The 14,731-nt window shown below is 46.9% G+C and overlaps 1 protein-coding gene across 8 annotated transcripts in view; it reads right to left on the reverse strand.

The window, feature by feature from the left end:
- PLEK (pleckstrin) overlaps nucleotides 1-14,731 on the reverse strand; it is a 513,179-nt gene that overhangs the window by 38,234 nt on the left and 460,214 nt on the right. For all 8 annotated transcript variants that reach the window (XM_063918395.1, XM_063918392.1, XM_063918398.1 and 5 more), the window contains 2 exons: nucleotides 8,903-9,055; nucleotides 4,675-4,856 (listed from right to left, as the gene is read on the reverse strand). In XM_063918395.1, coding sequence (XP_063774465.1) covers nucleotides 4,675-4,856; nucleotides 8,903-9,055 — 335 coding nt within the window. The remainder of the gene's footprint in view (nucleotides 1-4,674; nucleotides 4,857-8,902; nucleotides 9,056-14,731) is intronic.

Consider the following 14,731-nt stretch of genomic DNA (forward strand, 5'->3'; position numbering starts at 1 on the left):
TCAGGTGATGCAGATTCCAAACGGCACAAAGGTGTATTGCCGTATAAAGGAAGAGGAGTTATTTGGGGTCGGTCCATTGGACCTGGTGGCCACGGCAACTGCTGGAAAATCCACCGTTTTTACCCTAAGTCACATCTCTGCAGAAAAAGACACCGTCTTTTCAGCCTCAGTCCTTTCGTCCCTATAAGATCATATCTGCCCAGGGATAGAGGAAAGGGAAGAAGACTGCAGCAGGCAGCCCATTCCCAGGAACAGAAGCGTTCCACCGCTTCTGACAAGTTCTCAGCATGGCGCTGAGACCGTACAGGACCCCTGGATCCTACAAGTAGTATCCCAGGGGTACAGATTGGAATGTCGAGACGTTTCCCCTTCGCAGGCTCCTGAAGTCTGCTTTACCAAGGTCTCCCTCCGACAAGGAGGCAGTATGGGAAAAAAATTCACAAGCTGTATTCCCAGCAGGTGATAATTAAATTACCTCTCCTACTACAAGAAAAGGGGTATTATTCCACACTATATTGTGGTACTGAAGCCAGAAGGCTAGGTGAGACTTATTCTAAAAATTTTTTGAACACTTACAAAGGTTCAAATCAAGATGGAGTCACTCAGAGCAGTGATAACGAACCAGGAAGAAGGGGACTATATAGTGTCCCGGGACATCAGGGATGCTTACCTCTATGTCCCAAATTTGCTCTTCTCACTAAGGGTACCTCAGGTTCGTGGTGCAGAACTGTCACTATCAGTTTCAGACGCTGCCGTTTGGATTGTCCACGGCACCCCGGGTCTTTACCAAGGTAATGGCCGAAATGATGATTCTTCTTCGAAGAAAAGGCGTCTTAATTATCCCTTAGTTGGACGATCTCCTGATAAGGGCATAGTCCAGGGAACAGTTGGAGGTCGGAGTAGCACTATCTCGGATACTGCTACAACAGCACGGGTGGATTCTAAATATTCCAAAATCGCAGCTGATCCCGACGACACGTCTGCTGTGCCTAGGGATGATTCTGGACACAGTCCAGAAAAAGGTGTTTCTCCCGGAAGAGAAAGCCAGGGAGTTATCCGAGCTAGTCAGGAACCTCCTAAAAACAGTGCATCATTGCACAAGGGTCCTGGTAAAAATGGTGGCTTCCTACGAAGCAATTCCATTCGGCAGATTTCACGCAAGAACTTTTCAGTGGGATCTGCTGGACAAATGGTCCGGATCGCATCTTCAGATGCATCAGCGGATAACCCTATATCCAAGGACAAGGGTGTCTCTCCTGTGGTGGTTATAGAGTGCTCATCTTCTAGAGGGCCGCAGATTCGGCATTCAGGATTGGATGCTGGTGACCACGGAGCCCAGCCCGAGAGGCTGGGGAGCAGTCACACAAGAAAAAAAAATTTCCAGGGAGTGTGATCAAGTCTGGAGACTTTTCTCCACATAAATATACTGGAGCTAAGGGTAAATTTATAATGCTCTAAGCTTAGCAAGACCTCTGCTTCAAGGTCAGCCGGTATTGATCCAGTGGGAAAAACATCACGGCAGTCGCCCACGTAAACAGACAGGGCGACACAAGAAGCAGGAGGGCAATGGCAAAAACTGCAAGGACTTTTCGCTGGGCGGAAAATCATGTGATAGCACTGTCAGCAGTGTTTCATCCCGGGAATGGAAACTGGGAAGCAGACTTCCTCAGCAGGCACGACCTCCACCCGGGAGAGTGGAAACTTCATCGGGAAGTTTTTTCCACATGATTGTAAACCGTTGGGAAATACCAAAGGTGGACATGATGGCGTCCCGTCTGAACAAAAAACGGGACAGGTATTGCGCCAGGTCAAGAGACCCTCAGGCAATAGCTGTGGACGTTCTGGTAACACCGTGGGTGTACCAGTCGGTGTATGTGTTCCCTCCTCTGCTTCTCATACCTAAGGTGCTGAGAATTATAAGACGTAGAGGAGTAAGAACTATACTCATGGCTCCGGATTGGCCAAGAAGGACTTGGTACCCGGAACTTCAAGAGATGCTTACAGAGGTCTTATGGCCTCTGCTGCTAAGAAGGGATTTGCTTCAGCAAGTACCATGTCTGTTCCAAGACTTACCGCAGCTGCGTTTGTCGGCATGGCGGTGGAACGCCGGATCCTAAGGGAAAAAGGCATTCCGGAAGAGGTCATTCCTACCCTGGTCAAAGCCAGAAAGGAGGTGACCGCACAACATTATCACCACATGTGGCGGAAATATGTTGCGTGGTGTGAGGCCAGGATGGCCCCACAAAGAAATTTCAACTCGGTCGTTTCCTGCATTTCCTGCAAACAGGAGTGTCTATGGGCCGCAAATTGGGGTCCATTAAGGTTCAAATTTCGGCCCTGTCGATTTTCTTCCAGAAAGAATTGGCTTCAGTTCCTGAAGTCCAGAAGTTTGTCAAGGGAGTAGTGCATATACAACCCCCTTTTGTGCCTCCAGTGGCACTGTGGGATCTCAACGTAGTTCTGGGATTCCTCAAATCACATTGGTTTAAAACCAGTCAAATCTGTGGATTTGAAGCATCTCACATGAAAAGTGACCATGCTCTTGGCCCTGGCCTGGACCAGGCGAGTGTCAAATTGGTGGTTTTTTCTCAAAAAAGCCCATATCTGTTTGTCCATTCGGACAGGGCAGAGCTGCGGACTCGTCCCCAGTTCTCTCCCTAAGGTGGTGTCAGTGTTTCACCTGAACCAGCTTATTGTGGTGCCTTGCACCTACTAGGGACTTGGAGGACTCCAAGTTGCTAGATGTTGTCAGGGCCCTGAAAATATGTTCCAGGACGGCTGGAGTCAGGAAAACTGACTTGCTGTTATCCTGTATGCACCCAACAAACTGGGTGCTCTTGCTTCTAAGCAGACTATTGCTAGTTGGATGTGTAATACAATTCAGCTTGCACATTCTGTGGCAGGCCTGCCACAGCCAAAATATGTAAATGCCCATTCCACAAGGAAGGTGGGCTCATCTTGGGCGGCTGCCCGAGGGGTCTCGGCTTTACAACTTTGCCGAGCGGTTATTTAGTCAGGGGCAAACACGTTTGTAAAATCCTACAAATTTGATACCCTGGCTAAGGAGGACCTGGAGTTCTCTCATTCGGTGCTGCAGAGTCATCCGCACTCTCCCGCCCGTTTGGGAGCTTTGGTATTATCCCCATGGTCCTTTCAGGAACCCCAGCATCCACTAGGACGATAGAGAAAATAAGAATTTACTTACCGATAATTCTATTTCTCGGAGTCCGTAGTGGATGCTGGGCGCCCATCCCAAGTGCGGATTGTCTGCAATACTTGTACATAGTTACAAAAATCGGGTTATTATTGTTGTGAGCCATCTTTTCAGAGGCTCCGCTGTTATCATACTGTTAACTGGGTTCAGATCACAGGTTGTACAGTGTGATTGGTGTGGCTGGTATGAGTCTTACCCGGGATTCAAAATCCTTCCTTATTGTGTACGCTCGTCCGGGCACAGTACCTAACTGAGGCTTGGAGGAGGGTCATAGGGGGAGGAGCCAGTACACACCACCTGATCGTAAAGCTTTACTTTTTGTGCCCTGTCTCCTGCGGAGCCGCTATTCCCCATGGTCCTTTCAGGAACCCCAGCATCCACTACGGACTCCGAGAAATAGAATTATCGGTAAGTAAATTCTTATTTTTTCTTTGCATCATGTGCTGTTTGTGAGGTGTGTGATGTTCAGAATAGACTGGAAATGAGTGGAAATTATGGTTATTGAGGTTAATAATACTATGGGATCAAAATGACCCCCAAATTCTATGATTTAAGCTGTTTTTGAGTTTTTTTTGTAAAAAAACACCCGAATCCGACAAAAAATTTTCAGGGAGGTTTTGCCAAAATGCGTCCGAATCTAAAACACGGCCGCGGAATCGACTACAAAACCAAATACAAAACCCGAAAAATTTCCGGTGCACATCACTAATCAGAAGGTGTGGCTCTTATTACTATTTAGTGCAAGGAATGCATATCAGAAGGTGTGGCTCTTGTTACTATTTAGTGCAAGGAATGCATATCAGGAGGAGTGACTCTTGTTACTATTTAGTGCAGGCCTGGCCAACCTGTGGCACGCCAGCTGTTTTGAGATTACAAATCCCAGCATGCCCTCAAACAGTTTTAGCTTTCCGGAAAAGCAAAATTGTGACAGGGCATGCTGGGACTTGTAGTTTCACAACAGCTGGAGAGCCACAAGTTGGCCAGGCCTGATTTAGTGTATATTTGTATTTGTGGTTGTATTTCACTAATGTTATAATTAGATGCAATCAGTGGTGGATTTTACCTAGGGGCTGCAGGACTGCAGGCCCCCAGTAAAATCCACCACCTGTAAGGACTTCCTAGCAGTGGCTTCCCATTGGAAGCTTTCCATGCTAACCGCAGCTGGACAGGCAGTCCCAGGGGGAGGTGTTTTCTCCCCTAGGGGCCGCCAGCCTGGACTACGATAGTAGAGAGACCGTTTCCCATATACAGCCACACCCCTGCTATAACGGCAACCGAATCTGACTTCTAGGTGCTGCAGCTGATGCAGTTCCTAGAAGCCTGCTTGTGAATTTGTGCGCATGTGCGGGATTCCTAACTACAGTACATGGTGTATTCAACTAATAAAGTAACATCGTAACACCTTTATTTGTGCAAACAACATAGGACGAACTATGTAATGCTATTAATTGCTCACTAACCTCAAGTTGATCGTGTTAGGTAATCTAATTGATCTCCTTGTGGATTTCCGAGCAAACTTTTGTCCTTCTTCAATGCATTTTGATGCCCTTTTCAGGTCTTTAACCCAGGCATCCCGTTCCTCCTGGTGAGAGGCTTGGAAATAGTGGTCCTGCTGCTTAGAGGTGGTGAGCTTGAACACAAACTAAGCGAATAAAGGAGAGTGACGTTTACAAAAGACGTTTACTGCAGCAATCACAATACTACGCTCATTTGTTAATGTACTTATTTTTTAATAAAAACAAGTAAACTTTATTTTATTATAAACCTGATTCTGAGGTCTCCCATAAGCAGGATCCTTATGCTTTTATATATTTGTCGTTCTTATATGTTGATGTTTTGTATATGACCCATTTTCCTCACTGTCAGGTGTTGTGGAGCACTATGGCATCTTATAAATCAATGACAAGAATAAGCATTGTTTCTGAGGCAGAGGTTCTTAACACGTGCTATGTGATTAAGTACAGTATGGAGTGATTAGTGCTCATTTGCAGGCACTCCTGGTGTTCCGTTAATTAGGTAATTCTTTAAACCTGTACTACGCACTTTATATTTGTTTATCCTCCTGTGCAACTTTATAAAAATGAATCATAGAATATTAGTTGTACCTCAGTGTGACCTATTTGCACTTATTTGGTTTATCAGGTGCTGTACCGAGTCACAATAAAAACCAGGGCTCCTCCGCTTCCTTACCGATTTTACTAAGATACGGCAAATGTATACACAAAGGGGGCTATTTAGAGTTTATTACAGTTTTTGCTAAATTAGCAAAAACTGCGATCGTACTACTCACATGTTAAGGGCCGCCAAGAACAGGGCGAGGCCACCCAGCATGTGTGGTGCTACCCCGTGATGTGAACGCAATTCAATTGCGTTTGCATCGCTAAAACCTCAAATAGAGGTAGATCCCTGCGTGCGCAGCCTTGCACCACCGCCATGTTTTGACTCACAGGAAATGCAGGTGACATCATCTGCCAGCCCCAAAACGGCCATGACACGACTGCTCTCCTCTTCCCCCCAACGCCGCATCGCTGCCCCTGGACGCTCGTCGCCTGTCAATCACTATGCGATTGCATTCTTCCGGGATGCGATCCCATAGTGAAGGGTCGCGCATGCGCCCAACAGCGTGCGAACACAGCGGCTGCATCCAACTCGCACGCAACCTGGAAAGGGGCTGTGGTCTTAGTCGAGTGGGCGAGGTCTGGCATCACACACCCGTTTTGCATTGTGGGAGCATGCCCAGTGCTCCTCGAACAGCTGGGAAGCCCCCTGCTCACCTCCATGTACTGTATGCGCACAGCATCTATTCAGAGATCACTCGCTGCTTTGCAGTACAGAACAGCGGGTGATCAAAGGATCCCCAACTGCCCCCCTGCCCGCGGGACACTGCTGCCCGCGGGTGGGACAGTGTCCAAATAGCGGGACGGTCCCGTTGGAATCGAGACAGTTGGGAAGTATGCTTATAGTAGAAATTAATATTATTATTGGTCATTGTTTGAACATACTTAGCATTAGGTCTGATAGCTTAATGACACAATACTACTAATAGGTACAATTAGGTCCGTAAGTATTTGGACAGCGGCACAATTTCCTGAATTCTGGCAAGTGAAATGCATGAGAGTGTGCATTAGAGTGTGCACTTCACTTGCTGAAGACAATACTAAAGACACAAAAAACCACAAACAAACAGCAACTGAAGACATCTGGTAAAAGCATAACAAAGGAAGAAACCCAGTATTTGGTGATCTCCATGGGTTCCAGACTTCAGGCAGTCATTGCCTGCAAAGGATTCCCAACAAAGTATTAAAAATGAACATTTTAGTTATGATTCTGTTAATTTATCCAATTACAATTGAGCCCCTGAAAACAGGGGATTGTGCATAAAACCGGTTGATATTCTTAAACGTTTCATACAATATTTTGTTCAACCCCTTGAATTAAAGCTGTATGTTTGCACTTCAATTGCATCTCCATCGTTTAATTTCAGATCAATTTTGGTGGCAGCAGATCACAGGCCGGCAGCCAGCTAGGCATGGAGAGACAGCAGCGTAATTTCAAATTTGGCTGCTGTGGCCGCTCCTGATTGGTTGCCGGTCCGCGAAGTGCGATTGGCTCATGGCAGGTGCCAGATTTGAAATGCTGCAACTGCACTGTCTCTCCATGCCTAGCTGGCTCCTGTCTGCCCGACATTTATCCAGTGGCGCAGCTGCATCATGTACTACAGCAGCTTATTTCACGCTGCAGATGCCTCTGTTTAATTATCAGCCTCTTTTAGTGGGCAGATGAGCGCGCTTCAAATAGGGAGGATGGGAGTCTAGCCAAACAGGAGCGGCATTACTTTACAGCCAGCCTGGCCATGACAGAAGGCTCTGGAGAGATCCAGAGGAGGTGGACGAATAGGAGGAGCAATAGCATGACAGCGGTGACACCATGCTGGTGATAGAACTTGTGAGCAGCAGGATGTTTAGAACTTGTGAGCAGCAGGGTGATGGTAACCTGGGTGTCCCAGCCCCACTGGCCTAGTGAAGAAGGAAGACTGGAGTCACCTGTGAGACTGTGAGCATTAACCTTGGAATGGCTATACTGTATGCAGAGGAGGAGGGGGGCCTGCCTATTTTGTCAGCCCTGGGACCTACAATATCTGATGGAAGCCCTGGTCTGCTACATGGCATCAATATGAGCTATTTATTGACATATTAATTAATACTTACAAGCATATTTTTTGACATTTTTAGTAATGGTTATTTTAATGGCAAATTTCCACTGATGGACATATTATTTGCCTTATTGCAGGCAGCATGACAGCTGTTGAGGGGGGATGCGGTCAAGATGCCGCCGGCCGGAATCCCGGTGGTCAAAATACCGACGCCGGAATCCCGACCGCCACAATCCCGACATATTCTCCCTCCGTGGGTGTCCACGACACCCATAGAGGGAGAATACAATAGTGTGCCGAGCGTAGCGAGGCACCGTGCCCGCAGCGTGGCGAGCGAAGCGAGCCCGCAATGGGCTGCGTTCCGCTCGCCACCCCTGTCGGGATTGTGTGGTCGGGATTCCGGCGTCGGGATTTCGACCGCCGGGATTCCGGCCGGCGGCATTTAGTACTGATCCCGTTGAGGGCTACTGTGGACAGTGCTATAAGCAGTGGCGGATTGTACCTAGGGGCTGCACTACTGCAACCTCACCAATAAAATCTGCCATACACGGTGACTACCTACAATGCCTAGCAGTAGGGATGGACATCAGCTTCTGATGGTACACAATGGGGGTCATTTCGAGTTGATCGCTCGCTGCCATTTTTCGCAGCACAGCGAACAGGTTACTACTGCGTATGCACCGCAATGCGCAGGTGCGTCGTACAGGTACAAGCGGATCATTGCTGGGCGATGGATTTAACGAAGAATCCATTCACACAGCCGATCGCAAGGAGATTGACAGGAAGAGGGCGTTTGTGGGTGTCAACTGACCGTTTTCAGGGAGTGGTTGGAAAAACGCAGGCGTGTCCAAGCGTTTGCAGGGCGGGTATCTGACGTCAATTCCGGGACCAAAAAGACTGAAGTGATCGCAGCGGCTGAGTAACTCCAGAGCTACTCAGAAACTGCAAAAAACTTTTTTGTCCCGCTCGGCTGCACATGCAATCGCACACTTGCAAAGCGAAAATACACTCCCCCGTGGGCGGCGACTATGCGTTTGCATGGCTGCTAAAAGTAGCTAGCGAGTGATCAACTCGGAATGAGGGCCCATGTTTTTCTTTGAATAGTAGTGTTTTCACCATTCAATGGTGGCTTCCCGATGGTAGCCACCATCGAATGGTGTGGAAGCGATGGCCATCTGTTGAAGCGATGGCCTAGAAGCCAGCTGGTTTGCAAATTTGTGCGTGTGTGCAGGATCCCAATTGTGTGCATGCGCACAATGACCCCATCAGACAGGTAAGGAGCCACCGATGGAAAGTAAATGTTGAGTGTGCATTAACACCATTTTGCTGCAGGCTCTGTGATTCATTTATATGTTATACTTGTATAAATGGTCTGATATCTGTGATCGCTCTGGGTAAGAGTGGGACATTTATAATTCCTCAGCTGCAGCACTGCACTGTCTTGGTCTACGGAGCACTTGTGAAACTATTAGTAATGTGCAATAAATCTTATCATTATGATGACATTGTTATAGGACAGAAAAACATAAACTTACCATTCTTTTACTAAAATCCTGACAGTGGTTACTGATAACTGTCCCGCTCAATGGTAGCATTCCCTTTGGGCTGTTGTCACTTTTCTTCTTGTAGAACTCTATCCCATCTTCCAGCAATGTCACCCACATAGGTTTCCATTTGTTAAACATCCCCTGTGATTTGCAGGAGGAATAAAGCAAGGAGTCAACAAAGAGTAAATCAATATAATGTATGCAATAAAACAAAAATGATAAAAATCAATCAAACAGCTAAAATCATGGAATTTGGACCTAATAACCTACAATCCAAAATCCGAGTTTGGTTTTAAAATCCGAGTTCCGAACTGACAACAGACCACGAGCTGGGACTCTGTACCACTGGGAACCCCAAAGTGATTCCAAACTGGGACTCAGTTTGACTTGGAACTCAAAACTTCAGGTGTGTTCGTATTTCAGGAAAACCGAACCGTACATCTCTAGTTTATAGATACACTCTATGTGGCCAAAATGATGAGGGCACTCTTCTAATTGGAGTGTTTGGCCATGTTTGCCAGAGCCATTGCATGAAATTGGCTGCATTGGTGCAGAAAACTGGGAACTGGGACTATGGTGATGCAAAGAATCAGCAAGGCTGCTCGCTAGTGGATAGCTGAGGACCTTGATATTTCCATTGCAATTTGTAATTGTTCATCCAAAATCTATCATACACTCTATGTGGCCAAAATGATGAGGGCACTCTTCTAATTGGAGTGTCTGGCCATGTTTGCCGGAGCCATTGCATGAAATTGGCTGCATTGGTGCAGAAAACTGGGAACAGGGACTATGGTGATGCAAAGAATCAGCAAGGCTGCTCGCTAGTGGATAGCTGAGGACCTTGATATTTCCATTGCAATTTGTAATTGTTCATCCAAAATCTATCATTTCAACCCTGATCAACTAACTTGCTTCCAGCTATTTTCAGATATCACAGCATTATGGGCCTGATTCAGCGGTAGACGCTGTTCCGATATCTTGCAGTTGGGCGATGTTTTAAGACGTAGTGCGCATGTGCCCGGGTACAACTGCAACATTGGTGGGTTGTTTGGGTGTGGAGACGTGGAGTGTTGCACAAACGTGTCATCTTTGTTTGTGGGTGTATCAAAGCCAGTGTCTGCTTGTGACCTTAGGGTAACTGAGATGTCTGATGCTGCAGCCGATGGTCGTTATGCTGATCCGATGCTGCGTCTTTGGACACAACTAGCGGATCAGAGAAGCCGGCAGTGGGTTTCTTCTTACACAAAAAGAGTCCTGCTGCATTTGCATCCACCTCTCAATCCCGATGGTTTATGCACAGCTCCGATGTTTCCCGATTAGAGCAGGATCTGTACTCACAGTGCTCCCTAAGCTGGAGCATGACTGACAGCAGACGTTTGGAGGCAACGATGGGGACCATTTTACAAAATGTGCCGCCTCTGTTTTGTAGATGCAGCAGCAATGTAAATAGTAGCCACCTCCATACCCTCCAACTGTTCCTTTTTGGCAGGTACAGTACCTTTTTTTATGGTCTTTACCGATTATTGGGGCAGATGTATTAACCTGGAGAAGGCATAAGGAAGTGATAAACCAGTGATATGTGCAAGGTGATAAAGGGGTATCAGTACTAAATGCCGCCGGTCGGAATCCCGGCGGTCGAAATACCGACGCCGGAATCCCGACAGGGGTGGCGAGCGGAATGCAGCCCCTTGCGGGCTCGCTTCGCTCGCCACGCTGCGGGCACGGTGCCTCGCCACGCTGCGGGCACGGTGCCTCGCTACGCTCGGCACACTATTATATTCTCCCTCTATGGGTGTCGTGGACACCCACGGAGGGAGAATATGTCGGGATTGTGGCGGTCGGGATTCCGGCGTCGGTATTTCGACCGCCGGGATTCTGGCCGGCGGCATCTCGACCGCATCCCGATAAAGGTACCAGCCAATCAGCTCCAATATGTAAATTAACAGTTAGGATCTGATTGGCTGGTGCCTTTATCACCTTGCACATATCACTGGTTTATCACTTCCTTATGCCTTCTCCAGGTTAATACATATGCCCCTTTGTCTCTTAAACTTTCATTGAAAGTATAGGAAAAGGGGTGTGGCCACACCCCCTTTGCCCGTGGCCACGCCCCCTTCCCTAAAATTTGTATACATTTTTCTGTGTAAAATGTTGGAGGGTATGCACCTCTGAAGCCCTTAGTATGGTAATAAAATAAAACTAGGTAATTATACGCAAGTGCCGAAGTATTGCATTTGAAAATAGAAAACATTTGAGCATTCTGAATAATTATGGATTTCTCCCTACTGGTTAATATAGACAAATCCCACAGAGAAATATGCACAAAAGTATTGATACTCAACTTCAAGGGATAATTTCCATAGCTATGCTGAACATGGAGGTGGTGGACCCTTCCCCCGTCAGGTGGTACTAGACACGCCCATCAGCGGCATGCCACGGAACAGAATATCCTTCTCAGGTATGTGCGGTGAGGTGAATGGCTCAGTAGGCACTGGCTAGTACCAGAGCCAGATTTACACACACCATATGAGCCCAAGTGTGCATGTGGGCAATATACACAGGTGCAGCAGTATATACATGTGGGCATTGTACACAGATGGAGCAGTATATACTCCTGGAAATTTGGTGACTTTTGATCAGAGATGCATGGAAAAGACAGGGGGGGGGGGGGGGGGCGCTGCCTCACCTGCCATAGACTTTTTACTCCAGTGTTTTGACTACAAAAATGATTAGAATAATATAAAGAAGATATTTCTAACATATTCTTTGTGTTTTACATATACTTTATATAATCAAACCTCTGGCATATACATTAGTATGACAGGAAAGGCTCTGCCTCACCCCACCACACGTCACTGATGCTTCTATATATTTCCCTGGGTGCACAGTGCACACTCTACCCTGTGTCAGCTGCCATTATTACTAGGGGGCATATTTATCATGAAAAAATTGTGAAATGAGAGTTTTCAATTTTGAATTCTCACCCTTTCATTTCACCATTTTTTCACTATTCATCATGCCTCTCTAATATAAATATCACTTCCGAAAAACTGCTATTTTTGTGAAGCAGTTTTTTTTAGAAAAGTTATATTTTCTCCCCTGCAGCTGAGGTGTGATGAGCGGATTCGGTTTTACTCGGTTTTACTCGGTTTTACTCGGTTCTCAAAACAGCATCTTATTGGCTCACGGATGTCACGTGTTTTGGATAGCCAATAAGATGCCGTTTTGAGAACCGAGTAAAACCGAGTAAAACCGAGTAAAACCGAACCTCGCTCATCACTAGTGCCCATAAGTACTTCCTCACATTGTGCATGCGCACTGAACTGTCTGCGCCCCCCCAAGCTCGCTCCCCTCCTACCGGCACCTTATTGCTGGGTCTGTCTAGCTGCAGAAGTCGCGTGCAACATTCACAGGATTGTTTGTCCGCGGGCAGAATGTACTTCACGTGGAACTTTCCATGCAGGGTATATCATACTACTATATAAGTGTAATTTTTCCTATATATGCATTGGGCCCTTGTATGTCTCACCTCCCATAGTGTAACCTTTGTAGTGCGCCCAACATGTCTGCCTCACCTGGTACGCTTTTGGATGGGATGATAAATACATGGACCTGACTGTTTTATTGAGACCCTACTCTGAGCGTTAGGATGCTGCAATCACCCCATTTATTTTCATCTCTTTTAGGGGTAACCTACTCCACCCAGGGTAATCCTGCACAGTGCGCCCAAGATGGCTGCCTCACCTGGTACCTTGTGAGGGTGGAATATATGACCCATGGAAGCTAGTACCATAATGCCTGCACCAACCCTGCATTATGCTTATTTTGCACTCTGCATTTTCTTTTTTATGTCTTTATGGCTAGTCTCTTGCTGTATTACTTAACTCTTCTGTATTATGTGCATTGTTTTAGATGTCTATAAAGTGCTGTCCTGTTGGAGAAAGAGCAATGTATGAATACAATTATTATTATTATTATTATTATTATTATTACACCCAGTCTATTAATACACACTAATCATAAGCCTGTTATTCACAAAGTTCAGGCTAATAATAACATAAAATGGGGAAGTACTTACTTCCTATCGTCAGAACCTGGTACACTGAGGCTACAGAGAGCAATGGGGAATTAGGAGTCTATTTATTAACATAATTTTTACTAAAATAATGTGAAAAGGGGTGTTTTCACCCCCTTTTCACATTATTTTAGTATCGTGACCTGAATGTATTAAAGGGCATTTGGAGAAGTTTTCATGAAAAACTGCTCCAAACCCTTTGATTCACTTTTTTTTAGTAACCCACATCGCGTTCCCCATACTTATAAATGGAAATGTGATGTGGTCAAATTTACCAAAAAAAAAAAAAGTTAAAAAATACCACAATGTGCCCTGTGATAATCTCGCCAGCTCAGGCTGGCGAGTTCCCAGGGCAGCACTGCGATGTGCACCCTTTTGCCCAGCTTTCTCTACCCCTGGCAGAGAAAGCTGAGCGGGGACCCGGCAGAGTGATCAGCTATGTGTGTCCGATGGACACACAAGCTGATCACAGTGTAAAAATAATTTAAAAAAGTTTAAAAAAAATCCAAAACATACTCATTTGTCCAGGGAGCCGGTGTCCGCTGCTCCAGTGAGCGCTGCCGGGCGCCGGGTCCCCCATATGCTGTGTTGTGACCCCGGTGCAGTAAAGTGACGCTGCGAAGCGTCAGTCCACTTTACAGCACCGGGGGGTCACAGCGCAGGAGAAGGACCCGGCGCCCGGCATCCTCCTGAAGCAGCGCGGACCGGCTCCCTGGACAGGTGAATATATTATTCTGCTGGGGGGGGTGTCCACGGCACGTGGGGGTAGTCGCGACGGGGGGAGGGGTCAACCGGGTGGCGGCGGTAGCAGCGATGTCGGCAGGCGCAGAGCATGCGCAGCAGGACATCGGGGGATTTTTTCCGAAAAATACCCCGATGATGCTGCGAAGAGGCATCGCAGGGACAGAGCTTGACCACAAGCTCTGTCCTTCCACGTGATAATTGATACATCCCTGCAATGTAATCAATTATTGCAGTGCGAGTTGGGGCGATTTTATCACCTGTCATCCGCACCCTGGATGCGGATGGTGATAAATAGGCCCCTTATACAGTTATTATTACAGGTATATTGACATTTAGAGGCCTATTCTGAGTCGCATGCAGTGGCTGTAGTTGCAGGCAGTCATAATAGCCTAATTTACTACCTTATCCTAATGTGAGAATCTGTAGGGGTGATGCCTTTAGGGTGATGTTGCAGAAGCCTAATTTACTACCTTAGGTTAATGCAGGACTGTGTAGGGGTGCTGTGGGGGTTTGTGCATCTGCAAGCAGAAACCTGTGCCGACCACTGATTTTATACCAGCCCCTACAAATCATCACCATTAGTAACACCACTTGCTAAAGCCCCATGTTATATGTACGCGATTCATCAGAAACAGCCTTCCCTTCCATGCACACATATGGCGGTTTATATACACACTCACCATGACATTCCCACAAAACAGGGTGGTTCTGTGCAATCACTTTGCCACCACCCAGTTCCTGCCCTGAAATGCCCATTTCACAGAAAAACATGTTTGGCCAAATGCTGTCTGACTCCCAATAGACCAGGCTCCTGTGCATTCGCTGTATGCACCCATGCAGGCCCGGCGCTACCCGCTCAGCAAAGGGATGCAGAGCAGGTAGGCGCCAGGCTGGAGAGGCTACACAGGACCAGCAGACTGCAGTACAGACAGTGTGTGTGTGTGTGTGTGTGTGTGTGTGTGTGTGTGTGTGTGTGTGTGTGTGTGTGTGTGTGTGTG

Source organism: Pseudophryne corroboree, chromosome 4 (genome assembly GCF_028390025.1).
Source record: "Pseudophryne corroboree isolate aPseCor3 chromosome 4, aPseCor3.hap2, whole genome shotgun sequence".
Taxonomy (NCBI): Eukaryota; Metazoa; Chordata; class Amphibia; order Anura; family Myobatrachidae; genus Pseudophryne; species Pseudophryne corroboree.